At 44.2% G+C, this 26,142-nt stretch overlaps 1 protein-coding gene across 3 annotated transcripts in view; it reads left to right on the forward strand.

Moving 5' to 3' along the window:
* The first annotated feature begins 565 nt into the window (after positions 1–565).
* Positions 566–26,142, forward strand: part of ELMOD1 (ELMO domain containing 1) — a 135,897-nt gene continuing 110,320 nt past the window's right edge. For 2 of the 3 annotated variants that reach the window (XM_074981897.1, XM_074981887.1), the window contains exons 1-2: positions 566–701; positions 21,133–21,229. Coding sequence is in view for 2 of the 3 variants with exons in the window: in XM_074981887.1 (XP_074837988.1) it covers positions 21,213–21,229 (17 nt within the window). In the remaining variant the exon portion in view is untranslated. Of the gene's footprint in view, positions 702–1,021; positions 1,121–21,132; positions 21,230–26,142 lie in introns of those variants that run through there. The other variant, XM_074981878.1, reaches the window with a different exon arrangement.

Raw genomic sequence — 26,142 nt, forward strand, 5'->3', positions numbered from 1 at the left:
CCTGACAGAAATAATTATATTTATACATAACTCACTGCCAGGGAAAAGTTTGGGCACAGAACACTGAACATAGTTTATCATAAGTGCAAAACCATGACCACAAAATCAGACCCTGGTTTAGGCCTCAATCTTGTAACCTACTGAGCACCTTGTCCTGCCTCCAGCAAAGCACCTGAACAGATGATGCACGTCTAGGGCACGAGCGAAAAGCCACCTGGCTCCAGGTCAGGCTTCGCTCTCCTTGCCAGTGATCTCAGTGGCACGGGACTTGGGCACAACCTCTCCTGCCAGCGTCTCGCTGGGGGGCTACGGCGTTCACAACCCCGCAGGGACCCAGGGCAATGCCCCTGACCCTCGCGCCGAGCTAAGCAGGGCAGGAGGGGGACCGGGGACCAGGCGCTGGCTGCTGTAACTCCAGCCCCAGGAGGCAGGCGAGACCCAACTTTCCCGCCTGCCCCCAGCGCAGGCGCCGCTGCCCACTCCCGTAGGTAGCAGCCGATCCCCGCTCTCCCGCCCGCGAGCGGCCCCGGCAGCGGCTGACCCACATTCCCGCTGCGTCGCCCGTTTGCGCTGCCGCCGCGGCTGATTGCGGCAGCTGTCCGGGGGGAGGCCGGCGAGCGACGGAGGCTCTGCGGCGCTATGGGAGCGTAGCGTGGCGGTCGCCGCGGCCGGAGAGAGGTGAGGGAGGACCCGGGCGCCTGGTAAGTCCCCCTCCCTGCGCGCGGCCTGACCGACCCCGCAACCCTGTCCCCGGGACAGGCTGGGCGGCCTCCCGGGCGCACGGCGCGGCGCGGCGCGGCGCGTAGCCGGCCCGGCCGGGCAGGTCGCCTAGCGACGGTGAATGTGATCCTGGGGAGGCCGGGAGCAGCCTGGCAGCGCCTCTGAAGCAGCCGCTTCGAGACCAGGTGGGGAGCGGCTTCCCTGCCTGCTCCGCGGGCTGGCTCCGGGGGGGTGGGCTGCTGCGGGGGTCGCTGCAGGCGCGTGTCAACACGAGTGCGTGGCGCAGAGCCAGGGATTAGCCGCGCGCTCTGGTTCCTGGAGGTCCAGCTGCCTCGCGGCCGTACCGCCTTCCCCAGGCCCTTGGAGGGAGAGGGAGCGGGAGCGGGAGCAGCCAGCCAAGGTAGGTGCTGGAGAAAAGGGGCTTTTCGTTTGGCACTGTGGGGGAATGCTCGAGGATTTACAGTGGCTGCGGTTGTGCAGCGCAATGAAACAGATTCCTCGTAGTCCTGCAGACCTGCCCTGAAAACGGCTCTTTTCCTTCTAGAAGGTAGTGGGGGCGTTAAACATCTCTGGAGTTAGTTTGTCCCCTTCCACTTTGGACTTTCAGTTGGATTTCATGTCCCAGAGATTTGAAGCTGCTTCTTGCACTTTAACAAACAAACAAAAAAAAAAACCAAAGCATCAGTGGGACTATATCAAATTCTGGGCAGATATCCAGGTGCCTGGCTCTGCGGCTCTGCAGTGTTTGTATCATGCGGATGGTTTGACAAGTTCATCCTAATGCAAGTGGAGTTGCCAGTATGGTGGAAAGCAGATCAACACCTGAAGCCAGATTTGATCTCAATTGCACCATTGTAAATAACTCCATCCAAGTCAGGGCAATTATCCTGGTATGAGATCAGAATCAGGCCCTTTGGAGTATTTACCTCATGTAAATATGCAGGATAATACAGTCTCCATTCTAAAGTTTGCTCTGGAGTCAACATAATTGTATTATGCAGGTTTATATATCTGCTATCCTCTACCCTTTTCCTTGCCACCCCCTCCCCTAGTCTTTAAAAAAAAAAAAAGAGAGTATTAAAGGAAAGAGGCCACAATGTATTCAATAATTCATGGGAAGTATTATTGCCCAAGTCCCAACAGCTCAACATTCAGATAATGAACAGTTCTGGTGACAAAGGCATTTGAAACAAAGGAGCCATTTTAGAAAGTGCTTGAGAGAAATTGTTTATCTCCACGATTTTGTAACCCAGCGATCACTTTTAAATTGTGATACCATTTTGGAGAGTGGAAAACTGAAATAAAATTGAGGAAATAAAGTTAAATTTCCTTTCTTTAAAGCATATATTTTCCAGGTGCACTGCTGCTGGCTTATTGTCATTCCTGTTTCAGACATCTGCTTGCACAATGAAAGAACTATTTTGTGCACTATGAAGTGGGTCTGTCCCACAAAAGCTTGTCACCGAATAAATCATTTTGTTAGTCTTTAAAGAGTTAAATTTCTGTGGTTTTGTTTTGTCCACACATGAATAGTTGAAATAGTTCAATGTGCATGTGCTGCTCATCTTGCTTAATTATGTACTGTTGCCCTAAAAGTAAAGGGCTTACTGCTTGTAGTAATTTCTGTGAAGATGTATTGCATGCTTTTCATCCTGTTAAAATACATGGGATAAATAACTTGAAGCATAGGTGCAATGAATATACAACCTCTTTCTGTGGCTGCCTTAAAAATATCTTGGGATAGTGTCATATCCATCCATATTTGAATTTCATGTCTTCGTGTTTAGAGTTGATGTAATATTTCAGTGAAAACTGTTGCTGGAAATGTGTAGTTGTCAGCTTCATCTTGCCTGAATGATAGGTGTTGAGTTTCAAAAATGTTGTATTTCACATTAAGACAAAGCTGTAGAAGAAACTTCAGGAAGCTGTTGAATATGAATGAATGCTACAGATTTTCCCCAAAACATTGCTAACTTTTTTGCTAGTTTTGCTGACATAAATTGACAGACAAGTCTATTCCCCGAAGTGCAATAATCTAGAGAGTGCTTCTTACCCTTTGTGAGTCAGAGCCCATGGGGCAGGTCTTGCGCAAAGTTTCAGTAGATAGAACTTAAGACAGTATGTAAATAGGTAGAGTTACTTTCATGTAACTCATACTTTTGTTAGCAGAAAAAGGTCTTTCATCATTTATCTTCTCTTTGCCACAGACCTGTCACCTGATGAGACTAGTACTGCTTAGGCAGCCAGAAAGCTAAGCCATTCTTCAGCTACCTCACTTGAAGGCAGTACTTTTATTAAATCCTCTTGTTGCCAGCTGCAGTGTAGTGCTCCTACTGCTGAGCCAAGGTATGCAAGCTTCCAGGTGGCTGTTAGCATTTTAAGAACCTTGTTTTCTAAACCTGCTCAGAGTAGTAACAGAGAGGGAGCCGTGCTAGTCTATATACTATGACAACAAAAAAGCAGTCAAGTTGCATTTGTTAGTCTTTAAAGTGCTACTTGACTGCTTTTTTGTTTTGCTCAGAGTAGGTTTGTGTTCGGAATTGAACTGTTTCAGCACTGCTCTATCAGCCATCATATTGGTAATGATTTTGCTTTATTGTACAGCGGAGACATAATAGGCATATACCAGACTCAGGAGAACTTTATTTGCTCTATTGGGCCATTTGCGGCACTAGTGGAAAATTGCAAAAATTAAAAATCTGGGCTGGCTGGAAAGGAAGTCCTCTGGGTTCTAAATGCCCACTGGGTCATTTGAGAGAGTTGGTCTCAGTATCATTCACAAATGTGTCTAAGCCTTGTTGAGAGGAAGGTTTGTCAGATGATCTGTAATCTTCCTTGCTCTGTGGTATAAATCATAGTATGACCGCATGCCATGGGAGAGCAGGACATTTTCAGGAGTTTCTGGAAGGAAGGAGATGCAAATGCTGTGGAGGAGTCAGGGGAAGGAGTTTGCTAGAGTAGTTCAGGAGGACACCAGGTGATTTTGGGAGATCCAAAATGGGGAGCAACTAAAATGAAGCTGAATTATTGAACAGTGGTAAAATAAGATGGAGGGTGGGGATAATTGATGTTTGTGAAGAGCTGTAGGTGGTGAGGGTCTCAGAAGAAAGTCTGTAGAGAGGAGAGCTGATGAGGAGGAGCTGAGAAGTTCAATACGCTCATCCCTCATTAAATGAGTACTTTACTTACGAGTACTTGCTAAAACGAGGGACACATACCTACCTTTGTTCTCTACACCAGTGAACTGCCTCCCACTAATGTGAGCCTTACCCCCCTCCCTGCAGACCTAACCCGCCACAGTCTGATCCTACCCAGCAGCCCCACAAACTAAATCCACCACAGCTTGAACCCCCTTGCTGGCCCCGCAGACCCAACCTGCAGTAGTTTGTACCCCCCACTGGCCCTGTGGCCCCATCCTGCTTCAGCCTGAACCCCACACACTCCCTGTGGGTCCAACCTGCTGTAACCTTAACCTCCCCCACCCACCCCATGGACCCAACCCACCACCAGGTTTCAACCCTCCCTCCCACTCATGGCCCCAAATTGCCACCAGCCTTTAACCCTCTCCAACCCTCCTCATCCCCCAAATCCAAAGTTCACTTACGTTTCAAAAGCAGCGCCACATGGAACAAATCAAAGACTTTCACGTGTATTTTAATGGGACTTTAGTGTGCCTCTTACAAGTTTTCACCTACGAGCAGAAAGTTGGGAATCGGTTGTGCTCGTATAGCGAGGGATGAGTGTAGATGGTTTTCAGACTCCATGTATAAAGAGAGGGAAACTGTGACCTGTTAGAGATGCTTGGAGAAGTGGAACTGTCATGCAGGGGGCCTAGCACGTTGAGCCATGTGGGAATCATGGCTTTGCTCCCAAAATGAATTATACTTGTAGTCTTATACCTATGACTTTTCCCACCATCCATACTATGTGTTTTACGGTTACTGGTTAATCCTAACACCAGCCCTGTGAGATAGATAATTTTAATTATTTTTTACCCATCTCTCCTCTCTTGGTGGTCACTCAATAATGATTAAGATGTCTTCATGTCACCCTTCTACTTGTGTGTCCATTGATGGTTGATCAACCCGATTCTGGAGCTGCAGATCTTATCACAGAAGGGGCAGGTGTTGGTAGCTGTTGGAGTGGCGCAGGGCAGTTTTTGATACTCTTTTCTTCTTTTCCACCTCTCCTGGTCTGCACTGTGGTGGGACTTCTCAAACTGTGCCACCTACACATGGTTACTGCTCTCCACTGGGGTCAGTCTTGCACAGAGTTCTCCCAAGTGTTGAAACCAATGCTGCACTTTTTCATGCATGCCTTCAGCATGTCCTTATATTGTTTCCACTGGCTCCCAACACTCCTCTCTCCTTCCTCCAACGTGGAAAACAGAATCTGGTTTGGGAGATGCTGATCAGACATCCAAACCGTAAGACCAGTCCAACAAAGTTGTTGATGAATGATAATGACTTCAATGCTGGCCATGTTTTACTCTTCCAGGATTCTAGTGTTCCGGTACCTATCCTTCCAAGAGATACTTAGGATTCTTGTGAGGCAGTGTTGATGATATTGTTCCAGTGCCTTCACATGATGCTTGTATGTTGTACAGATTTCACATGCATATAGTAACATGGTATACAAGGAGCTTTGTCTTATGATAGATGTCCCGGTTCTTGAAGACCCTTTGCCTCAGGTGGGCCAAAGTAGAGCTTGCACAGCTCAGATGATGCTCGTCAATGACAGCTGTGGTTTTGTGTCTTTGTCGAATAATGGAACAAGCTCTTTTGGGCTGTATATACAGACTAAATCTGTCAACAGAGCAGAGTAACAACCAGGTAAAAGCTTGAAACGTCACAGGAACAGCAAGATAAAATTTACAATGTGCACCAACATTAGCTGTGAGGGAAGCTAACACTCCACAAACATGAAAGTTCATGAGGTAATTGAGTCCTGATCACTTCCCTGGAAGATGTTTGTGGAGTGTTAGCTTCTCTCACAGCTAATGTTGGTGTACATTGTAAATTTTATCTTGCTGTTCCTGTGACGTTTCAAGCTTCTACCTGGTTGTTACTATGCTCTGTTGACAGATTTGGTTTGTATATACAGTCCAAAAGAACTTGGTCCATTGTTCGACAAAGACACAAAACCACAGCTGTCATTTTCTACAATGCAACTGTGAGATCTTTCTCCTGACAACGTTATAGCTATCAGCTTCAGCACATAGATGGCAATCTCTAAGATGGCATAGACTGTACATCGTTATTTCCTGTCATGAATTTTATGAAGACATGCGCTTCTGTGACTGTTCACTTATTTCATTTTCAGTGAAATTAATGTTTAATATAAAACTATGCAAAGTGGTGGATGAAAAAGGTGAAGCTCCTTTGCAGTGTAATGGTTATGTTTTTGTAAAATTTGATTTTTGAATTATGTAATGGTAATGCTGAGAACCAACTTTCTCTTAAATTAAGTTTTAAAGTAATTTACTGCTGATTATCACTTGCTTAGTGATAGCTGTTTTCTCCTCCTGGCTTGACTCCTTTTTTCTTTGCTTCAGTATATTATGTTGTGTCTCTTGTATTCTTTTATCTCTATTTTAATGAATTATAACTTCTTCCCCTTCTGCCATACTGTATTCTTTGCCTCCTTTACTGCTCTATTTACAGCAAGCAAAAACAAAACAAAACAAAACAAAAACCCAAAACAAAAACCTGTCAACACCAGATTTTTGTCCCATACAGCAACTCTCACATGCATCTTGGAAACTTTACCAGGCACTTAACAATGCAAGATGGGAGTAGGAGAGAATATAGTCACTGCATGGAGATCATACATTGGTGAGAAATAGCCCTTCCTTTCCATACACCCCTTTCCCAGTTGTTAGGAAAGAACATGCTATGTGATTCCTTACAGGATGATATTCCTGGACCCTCTTTGGTAATGTTTTTGTTAGTATCAATCTGTGGTGGTTGAGTAATAAACTGGAATCTCTTTCCTGGACTCCAAAACCCACTTCTTTAAAGAAGACAAGACGTTCTCTTTCAATGCACTTTTCCCCTTCAGGCTCCCTACCCCCGCCTCAGTTGTCTGGCTGCTCTGAGAAGTGATTGTTTCTGCTACTCTAAATACCCCCACAATCTGACTCAACCTATAGTTTTCTTATTCAGGTTTTCTTTTTTCCTTACTAGCTCCAGTTCCTGCCTCAGAGTGGTTTTAAGAGTGAAATTGACCTAATTTAGGTCAGTTCATAGTTATAGGGTTGTGAATATTGATCAAATTATGGTAACTGCTGCAGGCTAGGGAAGTGATTGGGAGAAGCAGAAGTATTGAACTTGTGTATAGATTATACCCGATTCACATTTGGCATATTTGCTTTACAAGCTACAGACTTTTTTAAAATAAGAGTAAAGCTTTTAATCTGCACAGGTTGAAGGTGCTTTCTTGAAAAAGCTTTCTACTACCCATAGGCATGTAACTCTCTTCCAATCTCTGCTAAAAGACATAGGGCTTGCTCTGCAATATAATCATAAAATGTGATTTGCAGTGCATTGTGTACTCAGTCAGTGCTCCCAGCAAAGTCACAGATACACACAGAATTGCCCACGAAAGCTTATGCTCCAAGAAATCTGTTAGTCTGTAAGGTGCCACAGGACTTCTCATTTTTTAAATAAAATTGTTCTGGTTTCTTTAGCACGCAGAAGAGTTCATTGAGCACAAAGTACGAGCCAAATCAGTGGGCCGCAGAATTTCCTGCAGGACTGTTTCTCTTTTCTGAACAAAAGAAACTAGCAGTCATGTAGCACTTTAAAGATAGTGCTGTACTGGAAATTGAGTATCTCCAGATCTGAAGAAGTGGGTCTGCCCCAGGAAAGCTCATCACCTAATAAATTATTTTGTTAGTCTTTGAAGTGCTACCTGACTGCTTGTTCGTTTTGTTAAGATACAGACTAATGTGGCTACCTCTGTTAATATTCTCATTTCTGAATCAAATCAACTGTACCCATCAGGAGAAGTTCAGTCTGGGATTCTACAGTCCTCAGAGACAATATAATAAATAGGGCTTACATAATAGGCGTTTCAATCAGAGAATCTCAGTGCTTCACAAACAATACTCCTCTCTGCCGTCCTTCTGGAGAACTTTCACGTACTGGCTCACAGTACAGGAGTAAAGTACACCCTGAGCTCTGCTGCAGTCGATTGGCTCAGTGAAATGTTAACACCAGGGTAGTTTTCTCTATCTCGCTCCATTTCAGTTTGTCTGCTCTTGTAGCATGAGGGTTAAGTTGTCACTTGGCTACAACGGCAGTCTGTTATCAGGCGGATGCTCAATGTTTATCAACCCCATAAAATGTTGTGTTCTAGGAATTATTAAAGCTCTCCAAGCGGCTGCTTGGTGCTTGTGGTGATCTACCTGGGTCTGTGGGACTCCAGTGCTTTGCTTTTGTCAGGGCAGTCTTTGAGAGGATACGATAAAGTTAGAATAAAAGAGGCAGTCTTTTCTGGATGAGTGTATGTATTTTTTTTTAAACAGGTCAGATCTCCAACATTGTACGCAATACATCATTTATCATTCTCTTTAAGTACAAATGACGGGAATATTACACATTGAAAGGTAACCATTATAATCCAAAATGCGTATTGTAGAAAATAAGCCTTGGTAGCAGTGAACTGCTTTGTGACTTTTGTAACTACAACCAAACAATATTTAAAAGTCTTTATAAACTTCTTTCCCACACTAAGTAATTTTGAAAGGAGAGTGGTGAAAGGGTTGGGTTCTGATTTTTTTTCTGCTTTCTGAAGAATAAACTTTCATTTAGGCAAGTTTTGTCCTTTGCTATGAAAACGAGTTTGACCTCACAATGTAAAATCTGTTCTTTGTTACTCAGCTAACCAGTGTTGTCGAAAATTTTCTAGCCAAAACCATGGGTCACCTCTTCTTTTGCTGTGGAAAAATCTGCTTAGGGCTAGGAGAGCTGGAGTTTCAATGTGGCATCATCGGAGAAAAATATATATTCAGATGGGCATTGGGAAGGGAGTGGAAGGGGCCAGGGACCCTTGCCTTTCTTTTAAATCCCTGTTCTAGGATGTCAGGCATGGATAGTGACATGTTTATTGTCCTCCCTGAGGAGAGAAGGGATTTCGTCTGCACTAAGTGCAAACAGGTCTCCATTTTAGAAGAAAAAATTAGAGGACTGGAGGCTCAAGTGTTGACCCTACACTCAGTCAGGGAGGATGAAGATTTCCTTGACAGAAGGGAGCGTTTAATCTTGCAAGCACAGCAGGCAGAAGAACCGGGGAGGGTGGTAAGGGATGAAGCAGGGAACTGGAAGCATGTAACTTCTAGAAGAAAAAGAAGGCGGTACGTGAGTCCTCCATTGATATAGAGATAAGTAATTGCTTTCAGGCTCTCTCCGCTGGTTCTGTGATGGTGAGTGCTTTGGAAGGAGCCTCACAGGGAAAAAATCGCAAGGGAACTGTTTCTACTGCAGGACAGGAGATGTGTAGTCCTAGGGGTGGGGGTTCAATGGCCACCACCCCCATAAGAAAAAAGATGGGTGGTGGTAGGGGACTCCCTCCTAAGGGGGACTGAACCATCCATCTGCTGACCAGACCTGCAATCTCGTGAGGTGTGCTATTTACTGGGAACTCAAATTCAGGATGTGACTGAGAGCCTTACAAAACTGCTCAAGCCTTCGGAATACTACCCCTTCCTACTTCTGCATGTGGGAACTAACAATATGGCCAAGACTGACCTTGAGCGGGTTACTGCAGATTATGTGGTGCTGGGAAGAAAGGTCAAAGAATTTGGAACGCAAGTGGTGTTCTCGTCCATCCTTCCTGTTGAAGGGAAAGGGCTAGGTAGGGACTGTCGAAATGAGGAAGTAAATGCATGGTTACACAGGTGGTGTCGGAGAGAGGGCTTTGGATTCTTTGATCATGGGATGCTGTTCTGGGCACAGGGATTATTGGGAAGAGATGGGGTCCACCTAACCAAGAGAGGAAGAAGCATTTTCGCAAGAAGGCCTGCAAACTTAGTGAGGAGAGCTTTAAACTAGGTTTGCTGGGAGAAGCTGACCGAAACCCTGTGGGTAGAAAGGAACTTGGAGGCTGGGAATAAATGCAAGGAGGAATGTACAACAAAAGTGGACCCTTGGTTCGAGTAGTGAGGGCAGGGAGGTCGACTGGTTATCTAAGGTGTTGTACACCAATGCCAGAAGCCTGGGTAACAAGCAGGAGGAATTAGACCCCCTGGCTCAGACCAAGAGCTATGACTTGATTGGAATCGCAGATACTTGGTGGGATGACTCACATGAGTGGAGTGCTGCCATGAAAGGGTATAAACTGTTCAGGAAGAACAGGCAAGCGAGAAAAGGAGGAGGAGTTGCACTGTATGTAAGAGAGCACTATGATTGCTTGGAACTCCGGTACATAGAGGGAGAAAAGCCTGTTGAGACTCTATGGGTCAAGCTTAGTGACGTAGGCAGCACTAGAGATGTGGTGGTTGGTGTCTGCTACAGGCTGCCAAATCAGGATGATGAGGTAGATGAGGCTTTTTTTGGACAACTGAGAGACGTTTCTGGATCGCGGGCTCTTGTTAGTGTGGGGGACTTCAGTTACCCTGACATCTGTTTGGAAACCGATATGGCGGTACACAAGCAGTCCAGGAAATTTCTGAAGAATGTTGAGGATCACTTCTTGGTACACGTGCTGAAGGAACTGACCAGAGGTCATGCGCGGCTCAACCTTCTGCTTATAAACAGGAAGGAACTAATAGGGAAGGTAGAGGTGGGGGACAATCTGGGAAGCAGTGATCATGAGGTGGTAGACTTCAGGATCCTGACCAAAGGAAGGAAAGAGAGCAGTAAATTACACACCTTGGACTTCAGAAAAGCAGACTTTGACTCCTTCAGGAACCTGATGGGCAGACTCCCCTGGGATGCTACCATGAAGGGAAAAAGAGTCCAGGAAAACTGGCAGTATTTTAAGGAAGCCCTATTGAGGGCACAAAGAAACCATCCCAATGCACAGCCAGAGAAGTAAATATGGTAGGAGACCAGACTGGCTTACTGGGGAAATCCTTGGAAAACTTAAGCACAAAAAGGGAGCTTACAAAAAGTGGAAACTGGGACAGATGTCTAGGGAGGGATATATATGTATAGCTCAGGAATGTAGGGCAGTTATCAGGAAGGTGAAAGCACAACTGGAATTGCGACTCACGAGGAAAGTGAAGGATAACAAGAAAAGTTTCTACAGGCATGTTAGCAAGAAGAAGGTGATCAGAGAGGGTGTGGGGCCCCTACTGGATGAGGGAGGTAACCCAGTGACAGATGATGTAGGGAAAGCTGAAGTACTTAATGCTTTCTTTGCCTCTGTCTTCAAGGACAAAGACAGCTCCCTGACTAATGTGATAAGTGATACATTGTGGGATGAAGGTGGACAGCCTTTGGTGGGGAAAGAACAGGTTAGGAGCTATCTAAAAAAGCTAAATGTCCATAAATCGTTGGGCCCAGACCTAATTCATCCTAGGGTTCTGAGGGAGTTGGCGTATGTTATTGATGAGCCCTTGGTCGTTATCTTTGAAAAGTTATGGAGATCAGGAGAGATCCCAGATGATTGGAAAAAGGCAAATGTAGTGCCCATCTTTAAAAAAGGGAAGAGGGGTGATCCAGGGAACTATAGGCCGGTCAGTCTTACATCAGTCCCTGGAAAAATCATGGAGGGGCTCCTCAGGGAAGTCATTTTGAGGCACTTGGAGGAGGGGAGGGTGATCAGGAATAGTCGGCATGGATTCATGAAGGGCAAATCATGCCTGACCAATCTAATTAGTTTCTACGATGAGATAACTGGCTTTGTGGATGGGGGAAAATCAAAGGATGTGATTTATCTTGACTTTAGCAAAGCTTTGGATACAGTCTCCCACAATATTCTTGTCAGCAAGTTAAAGGAATGTGGATTGGATAAATGGACGGTGAGATGGATAGAAAGCTGGCTAGAAGGTCGGGCCCAGCGGGTAGTGATCAACGGCTCAATGTCAGGATGGCGGTCGGTTTCTCGTGGAGTGTCCCGAGGTTCAGTTCTGGGTCCTGTGCTGTTCAACATATTTATCAATGACCTGGATGAGGGGTTGGATTGCACCCTCAGCAAGTTTGTGGATGACACTAAGCTAAGGGGAGAGGTAGATATGCTGGAGGGTAGGGACAGGGTCCAGACTGACTTAAACAAATTGGAAGACTGAGCTGCAAGAAATCTGATGAGGTTCAATAAGGACAAGTGCAGAGTCCTGCACTTGGGCTGGAAGAATCCCAAGCATCATTACAGGCTGGGGTCCGACTGGCTCTGTAGTAGTTTTGCAGAAAAGGACCTGGGAGTTGTAGTGGATGAGAAGATGGCCATGAGTCAACAGTGTGCCATTGTAGCCAAGAAAGCTAATGGCATATTAGGTTGCATCAAGAGGAGCATTGCCAGTAGATCCAGAGAAGGGATTATTCCTCTTTATTCGGCTTTGGTAAGGCCGCATCTGGAGTACTGTGTCCAGTTCTGGACCCCCAATTATAGGAAGGATGTGGGTACACTGGAGAGGGTCCAGCGGAGGGTGAGCAAAATAATTAGGGGCCTGGAGCATATGACTTACAAAGAAAGGTTGAGGGAATTGGGACTGTTTAGTCTGCAGAAGAGAAGACTGAGGGGGGACTTGAGAACAGCCTTCAACTTACTGAAGGGAGGTTGCAGAGAGGCTGTTCACAGTGGTCACGGATGGCAGAACACGGAACAATGCTCTCAGGTTGCGGTTGGAAAGGTCCAGGTTGAACATTAGGAAAAATTTTTTCACTAGGAGGGTGGTGAAGCATTGGAATGGTCTGCCCAGGGAAGTAGTGGAGTCTCCATCCCTGGAGGTGTTGCCTTGACAAAGCCCTGGCGGGGCTGATCTGATGGGTTTGGTCCTGCTTAGAGCAGGGGGCTGGGCTCGATGGCTTTTTTGGGTCTCTTCCAGCTCTATTGTTCTATAATTGTTCTGTGATTCTATGACAAAGGACCCCCCTGGAAATGCAGTGTTTGAGCCTGAGCCCTGATGTTGCTGGATAAATTTGAAATGCTCAGTCTTCTATAGTGTTGGGAAGTAGAAGAGTAAATGAGTCTAAATTTAAGCTTTGATTTCCCATTTAACTGCAGTTGCTGCTGTCAGAGATACATACGCTTTTGTTTGTTTCTGTTGCTTCAGTTGTAATATCATATTCATTTTGAAGCAACTAAGACAATTTGTTTGCCCAGGGATCAAATGGGGAGGGTCTATGTAGCTTTAGCTGCACCTGCAAATCATGCTGTTGCCAGCCACTTGGCTTGCCAAAACACACTACCTGCAAATTACATGTTTGCAATAAATCAGTCCCCTATTATATTTTGCATGCACTGAGGTCAGCTGACCTCGCTTTTTTTCTTTTTCTTTCTTTTTTTTTTGCCATTTTTGAAACAGTTAATGCTGTTGACATGTTACGCTAGCATGATTAGGTTTCAGTTATGTACCCAAGGTGCTTGTATAGTATTTGAATGCCTCACAATCATAACCCTGTTTGTCCTCACAAGACCCCTGTGAGATAGGGAAATGCTCTTCTCCCTATTTTACAGATGGGGAACAGAGGCCCAGAGAGCCTGTGACTTGCCAAGGGTGTCAAGATTTTTGTGGCAGAGCAGAAATTAAACAAAGGTCTTCCACAATATCACCACACACTGTTAGGTTGTGAGAGCATCAGTGGACAATCCTACATCTTAAACACCGTACACAGACAAATACATTGAGGTGCAGGAGGGACATTTGTACCTGTACAGACTGGCTCAAAACAGAGGGCTTGACTGAACTTAATGTTACAGTAGCACAGCTCCATCACTGCAGCATTTCACTGCAGGCACTATCTATGCCTGTGGTAGGAGGAGTTGTCCCATTGGCTAGGTAGTCCACTTCCTTGAGAGATGGAAACTAGATCAGTGGAAGAATTTTGCTGTTGACTTGGCAGTCTACAGTGGAGTCACAGGTCATTGTAACTATGCCATTTTGGGTTTTGCAATGTGGTTAAACTGATTGTTTACTAGTGTAGACCATGCCTGAAGCAGACATCATTATGCTGGTTAAACTGAGTTCATGGTGTGGCAGTTCCTTTACAACCATGAAGACTACACTTACTACTTCTTAAAACAAAAAAGTTAAGGTACAGGAGTTTCAAAAGTCACTGGCTCTTTGTACAAACCTTGTACAACTCCCCTATTTTCTTTAGCAAGGCAGTTTCAACAGCAAATGATGTGATTTGTGGTGATTATCTAAATCCCATTTAAAAAAAAAGCCTAGGAACATTTATGTTTCTATTAATGTGGAGTCACTTCCATGTTTTCCTGATGGGTCACCTGCATATTGTCAATACTCTTTATTTTCAGCACTGGTGCTTTCTTATGAATCAAACATAAGTCTTTGAAACTGCACAATAAGCATTAGTGGGTCAGATGAGCTCTGTAGCTGAAGGCATGCTTAGGCCCCTGTGAAACCAACAAAACTGTCTTGGTTTTTCTCTTTCTTTCTGAAATTTAAACTTTATTTGAATAGGGTAATTTTCTTTCTTCTGTTGTGTTTTGGGGATCCTTATCTCCCTTAAACAAAACCACAGTGTTAGAGTTAAGGTGTGAAATGTAGCAGTTTATATTCGATTATCTCTCTACCTCTAGCAAATCTTAACATTTCAAACTGTTGTTTGTTTCCATCTACCATTGCAAAATATAATCAACTGTAAGAATAATTTAAAACCTAAAGTCTATATTTTCTATAAACCCCACTGTTGTCTTTAAAGTGTCTCATTGCCGATCATCCAAAATGTGCCGAAAACCACTGCTGTCTGGATCTTCTAACAAATCTGGCAGCATATGCTGCCCTTGGACCATACCACCCTGGGTATTTTTGCTGTTTGTTTGTGATGGTGTTGTGTGTCGGTATTTTGTTTTTTGCTTATTTATTTATGCCTGTGCAAAACAAACATTCTTGACTTGCAGGCAGCAGACGATTTCCTTGATATATCTTTGATCAGAAAACAGCAGACCATATGCTGAATCTCTTTCACTATTGTAAAGCATTTCCAAAAATGCCATAATTACATTTAACTGAAAAGTTTCAAGCTGATTGAATCACATTGTTCATAAGTAGCATACAGTAATTAAAATAATGTGTGGGTTTTTTAAAAAAAAAACATTGACGTGCTGGAAGCAGAAGATGCACTATTGAGTTGTTACATTTTTGTGGCAATCCATTATAAAGATTCTGGGCAAAAATAAATCATAGCGGGACAGTAACAAGTATCAGAGAGGTACTCATAGTGGGATAGTTGTGTTTTAATGTGTTGTAATTTCATAAATAGCCTTTTATGCATCTAGTCAAGACCAGGTATATCTTCCTGCAGTGTAAGAAATGACTTTCTTAGAGTGAATGCTGCTGACTTTTCGTAGAATCGTAAAATCCTAGGTCTGGAAGGAACCTCAGGAGGTCATCTAGTCCAGCCCTCTGCCCAAAGCCGGATCAGCCCTTACTAAATCATCGCAGCCAGGACTTTGTCAAGCTGGGACTTAAAAACTTCTAGGGATGGAGATTCCACCACTTCTCTAGGTAACACATTCCAGTGCTTCACCACCCTCCTAATGAAATAGTTTTTCCTAATACCAACCTACATCTCACGCTCTGTAACTTCAGACCATTGCTCCTTGTTCTGCCATCTGTCACTACTGAGAACAGCCTATCTCCATCTTCTTTATAGCCTCCCTTCAGGAAGTTGTAGGCTGCTATCAAATCTCCCCTTGCTCTTCTCTTCTGCAAAATAAATAAGCCTATATCCCTCAGCCTTTCCTCATTGGTCATGTGCTCCAGCCCCCTAATCATTTTCATTGCCCTCCACTGGAGCCTCTCCAATGCGTCCATACCCTTTCTATGCTGGGGCCTCAGAATTGGTTGCAGTTCTCCAGATGTGGCCTCACCAATAGTGAATAGAGAACAATAACTTCTTTAGATATGCTGGAAATGTTGTTCCTAATGCACCCCAATATGCCGTTAGCCTTCTTGGCTACAAGAATATGCTGTTGACTCATATCCAGCTGTTCATCCACTGTAATCCCCATGGCCTTTTCTGCTGCACTGCTGTTTAGCCAGTCAGTCCCCAGCCTGTAACAATGCTTGAGATTCTTCTGTTCCTAGTGCAGGATTCTGCACTTGTCATTGCTAAACCTCATCAGATGTATTTTGTCCCAATTTATCTAGGTCACTCTGGACCCTGTCCCTACCCTTCGACATATCTGCTTCCTCCCTAGCTTAATGTCATCTGCAGATTTGCTGAGGGTGCAATCCATTCCCATCCAATCCATTGTTCAAATGTTGAACAATACAGGCCCCAGAACTGATTCTTGGAGCATTCCACTTGAAAACGACTGCCAACTAGACATTGAGCTGTTGATCACTACCCGTTGGGCCCAACCATCTAGCTAACTTTCTAGCCACCTTACAGTCCATGTATCCAGTCCATACTTCCGTAGGTTATGGGGAAAAATATTGTGTGAGACTGTATCAAAAGCTTTGCTGAAGTCAAGGTATATCACATCCACTGACTTCCCCTTATCTGCAGAGCCAGTTACCTCATCATAGAAGCTATTCAGATTAGTCAGGCATGACCTGCCCTTGGTGAATTCATGTTAACTACTCCTGATCACTTTCCCCTTCAAAGTGCTTCAAAATGGATTCCATGAGGATCTCCTTTTCGATTTTTCCAGGGACTGAAGTAAGACTGACTGGTCTGTAGTTCCTTGGGTTGTCCTTCTTTCCTTTTTTAAAGATGGGTTCTACATTTCCCTTTTTCCAGTCATCCAGGACCTCTCCCAATCTCCACAAGTTTTCAGAGATAATGGCCAAAGGCTCTGCAATTACATTTGCCATTGTACCTTTGGATGCATTAAATCTGGATCCATAGATTTGTGTATGTCTAGCTTTTCTAAATAGCTCTCAACCTCTTCTTTCCCCACCCAGGGCTGCCTACCTCCTTCCCATACTACATTGCCTAGTGCAGTAGTCTGGGAGCTGACTTGGTCCGTGAAGACAGAGGCAAGAAAAGCATTGAGTAATTCAGCTTTTACCACATCATCTGTCACCAAGTTACTTCTCACATCCAGTAAAGGCCACACACCCACCCTGATTATCCTCTTCTTGTTAACATGCCTGTAGAAACCTTTCTTGTTGCTCTTCACATTCCTTACTAGCTGCAGTTCCAATTTTGCTTTCCCCTTCCTGATTACTCCTCTGCATTCTTGAGCAATATATTTATTCTCCTCCTCAGTCATCTGTCCAAGTTTCCACTCTTATACATGTCCTTTTTGAGTTTAAGCTCACCAAGGATTTCCCTGGTAAGCCAAATTGGTTGCCTACCATATTTACTTTTCTTACTGCCTATCAGGATCCATAGAGAATGTAGAGTATTACTTTGGAAGACTGCTGAACTCCATGAAAACAGCATTTAGGGGAATGGTTTAGATAAGAGGAAAACCACTATGTGATTATGCATCTTTGAAGGTACCACTTCACAAAACCATCAGTCACAGGCCTCGTTTCCCAGCACGTGTGGTGGTGGCAGTCTCTTAAATCTTAAAATGTTGGAGGTGGGGGGTGGGGATTAGCTTGCTTGAAGGCAGCAAGAGTAAGTCTAGGTCCCTGACAGTGCTGAGTATAGAGAGTGCCTGCCAATCACAATGTTTCCAAACCTATGAGGGAAATGGGAGTCAAGACCAAGAAACCACTCTTACCTTGGTCTCTTTTCACTTCTGCTGAAAAACCTCTCTGCTCTGTTCTTTTTGGCCATTTAGGTGAAGTCTGGCTGCCCAGAGCCAAGCAGACACATACACTTGCATCCATGAGGCAGTAGCCTTTGCTGCCATCTCATTCATAACAAAGGCTTCACAAACTTGGTTGTCAGGTGGATTTGGGTATTGTCTTTTTAAAGCTGATAGGCTGAAATCCTGGACCCATTGAAGTCAATAAAAAGTTGATGTTGATGTCAAAGTGAGTAGACTCTCAGCCCTGATCTGTCTTTTTTCCTACAACTGATTTAAAAAAAAAATAAAGCTAGTTCTATGAGTGATTTCAAAGCCATTTTAGTTCCAAATGGTTCCAGGGAGACTGATTTCTACATTTTTAATCCAAAGTGTTAGCAGTAAGACCCTATTATATTCATGGCCATGAAAAATACATTATGGACTATGAAATCTGGCTTCCCCCTGTGAAATCTGTGCTTTTACCCAATGCTATACAGATTTCACACATGGGGGATGGGATGCAGGAAAGACCAGCATTTCTTCAACTGGGGATCCATCTCAAAAGGGAGTTGCAGGGGCAATCACAGGATTAGTTTTAGAATTGTGGTGGTGTCATCTTTTTGTGCAGCATTCAGAGCTCATCAGTTGGAGAGCAGTACCTGTTGTCTGGGCAATCAGCTGTAAAGGCAACACGTAGTCAGCAATGGTGCAGAAGTGGTGGCACTGCTTGGAATCCCTGCCAGCAGCCACTTCTCTTCAGCTGCCCAGCTTTGAAGATATCACAAACACCAATAGCAGAACAGAAGAGTAGCAGTACTTCAGCACTTCCTACAATAATCTGTTGTTACCCCTCTCACGCACCCACCTCTTTTTTTTTTTTCCATTTTGGTCAGGACCCCCACAATTACTACATTTCAGATTTACATAGCTGAGTAATGAAATCTACAGTTTTTAACACCTGGTCAGTGAAATTGATCAAAATGGACTTTGGATTTGGTAGGGTCCTGATTATCAACACTTTTCATTTGCTAGAACTTTTAGTTTTCATACACATACCTGGTTGAGGTGTGGGGAAACTGACCAACTTCGCACTAGCTGGGAACCAGGCAGCCTTGCTGCTTGAGTTCCCCGCTGTTTGGATCACCAATTTCCTTCCCTCTGCCAAGAGCTGGGGAGAGGTGAAATTGACCAACCATGGGCCAACAGGGGGCTCAAGCATCAGGACTGCCTAATTCCCAGCTAGTGTAGGGTTGGTCAACTTCCCCTCACAGAGGCTTTGCAAAGCAGCTGCAGGAGGAAAATTGGCAATCCCATGCTAGGTGGGACTCAGGCGGCTTTGCTCGGTGGTCACATTTTCCAGGTCACAGCTTGGTGGTCAGTTCCCCTCTCCCCACTCTGCAAAGAGGCCGGGGAGTGGAAATTGGTCAACCCTGGGCCAGCTGGGGGCTCAAGCAACAAGGCTGCCTGATTCTCGGCTAGTGTGGGGTCGGTCAGTTTCCCTTCACAGGCTTAGCAAAGCAGCTGCAGGAGGGAAATTAGTGATCCTGCACTAGCTGGGACTGGGGCAGCCTTGCTGCTTGAGCCCCCAGCTTTTTCTGGATGATCAGTTCCCAACCCCACCCACACTTTGCAAAGCGGGGGAGGTGAAATTGCAAACCACTCTAATAAGACTAACTGTAGTAAGCATACATGTCACATTGACATATGAGCAATGGGTTCATCCAGTGAAATCATAGGTACCATGGAATTTTGTCTCACTGAAGTGTGCAGTGTTACTGCAATGGTTGGGAACCATTAATGTATGACAGCCAGTAGAGGGCCTGATTTGCTTCTGTTGTCATTAGGGGTCAAAATATCTTAAGACTAAAAGGTGTTTCATTTATCTCATATTAAGACTCTAAGAGCCGTTAGTGAGAGTGCTGCACAAATTATATCTTTAAACATAAAACTATTGCGTGTGGAGGGGTAGTGGAAAACAGTTTAGGTTCTCTTCAATCTTTACCCTTCTCCTCTCCTTTTTCTTGCACTTGATGTTGTCTAAGGATCATCAAAAGCTTCCCAGGGAGTATTAGAAGCCTGCCTGCTGTGTTCTTTAACGAACCAGAGTTTGATGTTAACTTCTGTCCATCCTATCAAGCAGGTGTCACAGCAACAAATAGCAATTAAAGCTGTATTCAGGGGACAGCAGCATGATTCTGCCAGTCAATAACAATCTCAATGAACGAAGCTTTCACAGTTGAGGGATTATATATTTTTAGCAAGCAGCATGGTGTGATCCAGCCAGATAGCTGTGGTTTCATAAATGGAGTGCTTGTTCTTTTTGTTGCAGTAGGTGACAGTATAATTTGATATTCAGAGAGGTCACAAGAGGAAAGGAAAACGACCACTAAGTGGAAGAAGAAGTGTGTGTGTGTGTGTGTGTGTGTGGATTAGCAGTATCAATTGGCCGTTCCAATGAACATAGTCAGATTTTCCAATTCAGCTTCCCTTCCAGTCCCAAAATAAGTAGCAGAATGTTTCAAAATAATGCTGAGCTCTTTTCAAAATATTGGGTACCCAGTTCGGTGATAATCTTGTCTTTAATCAGGAGGCAAAATGAGAATTGAGTTCTTCTGAAAATCTGGCTTGTAGGTGATTAAAAGACATTTTTCTTTCCTGTGAGTTCTAAAAGCTGTGATGTACAGTAGTCATTACTGGCACGGAATGTGCTGCCTTGTTGGCACATCTCTTTTGGTAATGATTGAGTAGTCCCTGTATGTGAAGTCTGTAAAGTATTTTTAGATCCTCCTGGATGAAAGGTGGTAAGCAAAAGTTTAATTGATCCTTTTGAGTATTTTGCTATGTAAATTGAATGTTTAACTCTGTATCTTATTGGAAGTATTATGTAGGGTGGGGAAAACACTGCCACAATTGAGAAGCTTATGGAGAAAAGAAATTTCTGGGACTTCTTCCTAGCAATCTGTAGCATACAGGCTTGCTTCCGAGAAACAGACATCTTATCTGAATTCCACCCACTCCTTTCAGAGAGCTGGTAATTGCAAGGTCTGAGAAGAGTCTAGTGGAGATGCTGAGAAAAATGTGAGGACATAAATGTCAAGACAGCAAACATATCACCTCCAAGGATCTTGTTGCCTGAAGAGGCAGTTACCTGTCTCAGGTCCCCTGCTTATATATCACATCCGGGTCCTGTCATAATGCTTTTTGCTTATTTAGCTTCTCTCTTTCAAGGATCTCCAAATACTGCTACAGATGACTTAAGGATAAAGGCTTGCAATGTCTGTGTGAGACTGATTTTTTTTTGCAATTACAAATGGGATGGGTGGGGTGGCGGAATGTTGTAACTTCTTGCGTTCTAGGGAAGTTTATGAAAGAGCTTTTATCAGGAATCCAGGCATTCTTGATCTTAGTCCTGGGCTGTATCTAAGAAAATCTGTAATCTGAAAAAGAAAGGCACAAAGCAAACTATTATAGATAAAATGTTGATCTGAGGATTTGAAAATGAGCTTATTATTTTCATTTGAATTGAAATTACTAAAATTGACCAAGTAAGACTATATGTCTGTAACCAAACATGTCTGATTATTTGCTCTACAGCACCAGTTATTTCTTCAAGAACAACTTCATCTGTCATCAGCTGAAAAGAATTGCGTGTCTGAAACATCAAGGCCTCCACAATGAAGCACTTCCTGAGGTAATCCTTCTCCAAACTGTCTTATAACTCATTGCATTGTAGTATTTTGGTGATTATCTTCCACGTTACTAGTGGAACATAACTTATTTTTGGTTGCTTTTTAACCACTTTGCCGCAACTGTTTAATTAAAACTGGCAAATGGTTAGACTTTATTAACACTTCATTTTCAGTTGAACAGAGTGTAGGAACTAGTCTATGGAATCAGATTACTGGTACATCTAATTCAGGCATGACACCAGTTAGCTTCAGAAGAAAGTTAAAGAAATTCACAAATGAACAAATGAGCTGTTAATGACATAAAATCTCTCTTTGTACTGTAGATTTCAATATTGTTACTTGAGGTTGTTCGCCCATTTGGTACCCAAACCAGCCTTGCTTCCATCACCCTTTTGTTGAATGGGTTTCCTTCACTACTTCTGTCTGCAATGGGGTAGTGCTAAATTTTGTAGGATAGGAACCCTATCAAAGTGATCTCAAATTCTGTCACATCTGCAATAGGTTTGAATGTGTGCTTGGTTTTACAGTGAAACATGGTTAATCTCTGCTTACCCTGGCAGACTACACATGCATCCCAGAAGTGGTGACACACATCGTGGTCATCGCAGCCCCCTGCTCTGTTGGTCCTTGCCCCACTGACCCTCAACATGCCCTAGAGCCCACCAACAGTTCTCACCAAGCCACTCACCCACCATCACTGGGGCTTTCCTGGCTATTCACCAGTGCGTCCTGGTTTAACAATCTGCTTCAGTTCAAGGCAGGGGGCCTATTCTCAACTGCAGCCACTCAGCAGCTTCACTAGCTCCTGTTGCCCAGCTAATACGTACATGGCCAAATGTGGCACAGGCCAAGTTTGCGTGATGAGTGGTGTTGCTCCTTTGTACATGGGCTCACAGTGCCAGTCTAGTTTGGTGAAGACACTAGATATGGCCAGGTCAAACCCGAGCATCACTATGGCACTGACTATTAGTTTGCACCATCACTCAGGTTTGTTCCATGTAGCTGCTTCTCTATCATGAGTGGTAAAGCCAAACCTGAGTGACACTGCACCTCTGCTTTTCAGGTCACAGTGCCACTCTGATTTGGTCCCGTTCTGTGCTCTGAGAGAAGGGTGGCTATGGCACATGGTTTTGGGTTGTGACATGGTGCATTGTGTCCTGGATTTCAGGTACCAAAGCAATACTCTGGACTACTACAGTAACACTGCACCCCATCTGCCACTGACCACATGTAAGCCCTCTGGGGAACATTGCTGCTAATTTAGAATTGTACTCCTGCATTCAGGGTGTAAAAAATACCCAAAAAAGTTACTTGGGTAAAAGTACAGTTACTTTGCAAAAAATATATGTAAGTGAAAGTCTAACTGTCCTTCTGGAAAATAACTTCGGTACAAGTACAAAGTTGTCACATCTTAATAGTACTCAAGTATCCAGAAGGAAAAAGTAGCCATCCTTTAGAAAGCTGTGGTTGAACCTCCCAAGTTACCATAGGACTCCATTGTTTTTGTGTGTGTGTGTGTGTGTGTGTGTGTGTGTGTACATACTCCCTAGACAAAGTGCATACACGTGTGTGTGTGCACATTATATACACACATACTATGGATTTATATTTCAAATCTGGAATGTAAATGTAGTCATAGCCTTCATTTATAAAGCTAAAGAGTGACCAGATTAAATACAGGAGTCAAATTACAGACATGTATTTGTTTTGTCCACATTCACAAGTGTGCGTTTTAGCATTGTAATGATGAATTACAAAAATGCTTGTTCAGCCTTAGAAGCAGTTGATTTTCAAAATTATCAGAGCCTTATAGAAAATGGTGCCCTGGGCAAATTTGCATTTTGGTGCCCCTTACCCTGACAGGCATGGTACCCCTCTGCCCATTTCCCTTGGAAGCTGCTCAGTCCCTTGCTCCTCTGAGTACAGGGCTATTGCCTCCCCTCCATTGCAAAGGGAGTTGTGAAAGTCCATCTTCGTCATGTCCTTCTTTTAAGAGCTATATGGGGAATGGATTATATTAGCTTAAATCAGGTGTGGGGAATCTAAGGCCTGGGGGGCTGGATGCAGCCCCTGGCTTGCCTAGATCTGCCCCCACAGCACTGAGGAGCCCTGCTGGAGCTCCAGCCTCCTGCCATCCCCTCATGTGGCTGGAGCACACAAAATCTACTAGCCTGGGCCCTCCAAGGGGAATGTGCAAGGGGAATGTATTTCTTCTTCTCAGTTGGAGGCCATGTCAGTGAGGGTTCTGTTTGCTTTGGTGTTTTTTGCTTCTCACTAGCATGTAACCTTGGACTGTGGCCCCTGAATTAAATATTTTCCCCAGCTCTGACACACAGGAGGCAGGCTTTTGTGTGGCACCAGATTGTGAAATGAAATAGTGGGTAAAAAAAACTCTGAGGGGGGATGGGTCACTCACCATTCAGGAGGTTCTACCTCCACAGTTTGAGCTGCTATGAAGAAGCACTGGCAGCTCCCTTGCTGCAGCAGCACTTACCCCTTATGCCTGTTGCTTGGCCTGCAGCTCATGGTGAGTTCCATGCAATCAGATGGGGGCTGCATCTTGCCCCTGGCTCTCCTGCAGCCCTCTGACAACTTCTGACTCACCAGTGCTGCCACTTCAGAGTGTGGTGGGGCTGGGGAAGGCAACTTTAACTGTCGTTCAGGGGTTACCTAGGCATCTGAAATGTCTGGGATTTTGGGGAACTTTTTTTTTGGGGGGGGTCCAAATAACTTAGAAATTAGCTGATTTCACAGCACACAGTAATCATAAATATTTCTATCAGTAATAATTAAATTCCCTGTGATAGGGAAAGTAAGAAAAATATGGCTTGAGAACTTGTTAGAGTTAAAATTCTATGATATAAACTTCTACACTGGGCTTATAACAAATGGATGAGTGAATGACTACTTATATCAACAAATTATGTCTGGTATTAAGACATTTATTTTGTAGATCTTGACATGTGTTATAGTGGATTTTGCTGGTTATTTTTTTGTAGTCATATTGGTTCCTGGGTGACAGCCACAAAGTGAGAGAAGTAATACATCATTCTTCACTATACAAGCACAGCTGGTTCCCAAATTTCTGCTCGGAGGCAAAAACTCATAAGAGCGACACTAAATTCCCATTAAAATACATGTAAAAATCTCCGATTTGTTCCAAGTGCTTGTAACTTGATATTAACTGGTTGAGTTTATGTACTTTTCTGATGTATTTGAATGGTTTGGCACCAGAAATAGCATGTAGTGTATGTACGTAGAACCAGGATTTCCAACCTATGGGTCCCCTTAGATTTGTTAAAGATCGCCAGCTGGGCAGTTCCCAGCTCCATGTGGCTGTTAAAGAAGCCATTGCAGTTTCTTAACACTGCTGCAGATATCTATCAATAGCAATAACTGCTGGAGATGGGAGCTATCTCTATCACTAGAGGTAGCAACTATCTTATGCCTAGGTGCTGCAACATTAACACTTGAGTTAATTGCTGGGAGCAGGAGGGCTGGGGGAGTCACCCAGCCTAGCAGCCCCAGTGAAGAGGCTGCCGGAGGAGTGTCTAAACCTGGGTCTGTTGAGGGATGCAAGGGGGGGAATCTAAGACTGAGGGAAGTTGGGGGTTGTAAGGCTGGGTGTAGTTTGGGGCTGGAGGGAGAGTCTAAAGCTGGAGGCGGTTTGGGGCTGGTTGGGGGGTGCAAAGCTGGGGGGTTTGGGACTGCTGGGGGTGGTTTGTGGTTGCTGGAGGGTGGTTAAGGCTGGGGGCTGTTTGGGACCTTGAGGGGGGTTAAAACCTGGCCAAGAGTGAGCACTGCATTAGACAGTAAACCCTTGAGTTACCCAACGATTGTTCCTGCAACCCCTGCATAACTTGAATTTTCCTGCCAGGGGAGGTGAGCCAGGAACCACCAGGGCTGGTCAGCTTCCTGGCTCCCAGAGTGGCAGAAGCTGAGAACCAGGGGCAGGCTGGTTCCAGTCTCCCCATGGCTTGTGGGGCCTGGAAACTGATCAGCGCATGGATGGTCACTTTCATGTTCTCGCCATTGCAGAGGAGGGAACCAGGCTAAGAGCCTTCTCCTTCTCTTCCCCAGCCTAAGGGCTGTGAGACAGCTGCATGTATGAAGGAAGAGAGGGAGAAGGTTCCAGTTGCGGGTCTCCTCATCCCCCACCTGGGACTCCCATGGTTAGCTCCGCTTCAGCCGTGGGACTATGGCTTTCCCTGCCCCCTGGCCAGGGACCCTGCTCATATAAGCGGGGGAAGTTCACTCATATAGTGAGTAAAGGTAAGTATATATGATCCTCGTTTTAGCGAGTACTCATTAGTACAGTACTTGTAAACGGAGGAATATGTGTACTATTTAGTAAAGCTGTTGCTTTAGTCAAGCCCAAGTTAAACAATTCCTTCATTTTGACCCATACAACCACTTTCCCTTTGTCTCTGCTTCTTTTCCTGTCACATAACTATTCGGGGAAGGTTAGTGTTCATTGCGAGCATGGTGATGAGCAGACTAGGAATGAAAATCATGCCTGCTTCCTTTTATAGTACTTGTAAAGGCAATGAATGGAGAGAGGTTGTTCTGTTGGGTTACTTGAGAGGCACTCCTGTTCTACACTGGTGAAGAACCAAATAAGTACCTAAATGCCACCTACTGGACCTGTTTGGGAAACAATTTTCCTTACATGAGAAAGTTTAATCTTTTGAAATTCCTTTCCATTCTGAATTAGACTCAAAAGTCAAACTAATAAAATGGTCTTGCTAATTGCAAAATTCTGACAAGTTTTTGTTCAAAAACATTGGAGTGGTAAAAGTAAGTCATTTTGAAGAAAACAGCTCAACATTTCAAAATGACATATGTAATTTTTGGTGTTTCAAAATAAAATGTCTCCTCTTGAATCCTCCCATGAGACAATCAAAAACATGAAATC

This window comes from Carettochelys insculpta, chromosome 1 (assembly GCF_033958435.1).
Source record: "Carettochelys insculpta isolate YL-2023 chromosome 1, ASM3395843v1, whole genome shotgun sequence".
NCBI lineage: Eukaryota > Metazoa > Chordata > Testudines > Carettochelyidae > Carettochelys > Carettochelys insculpta.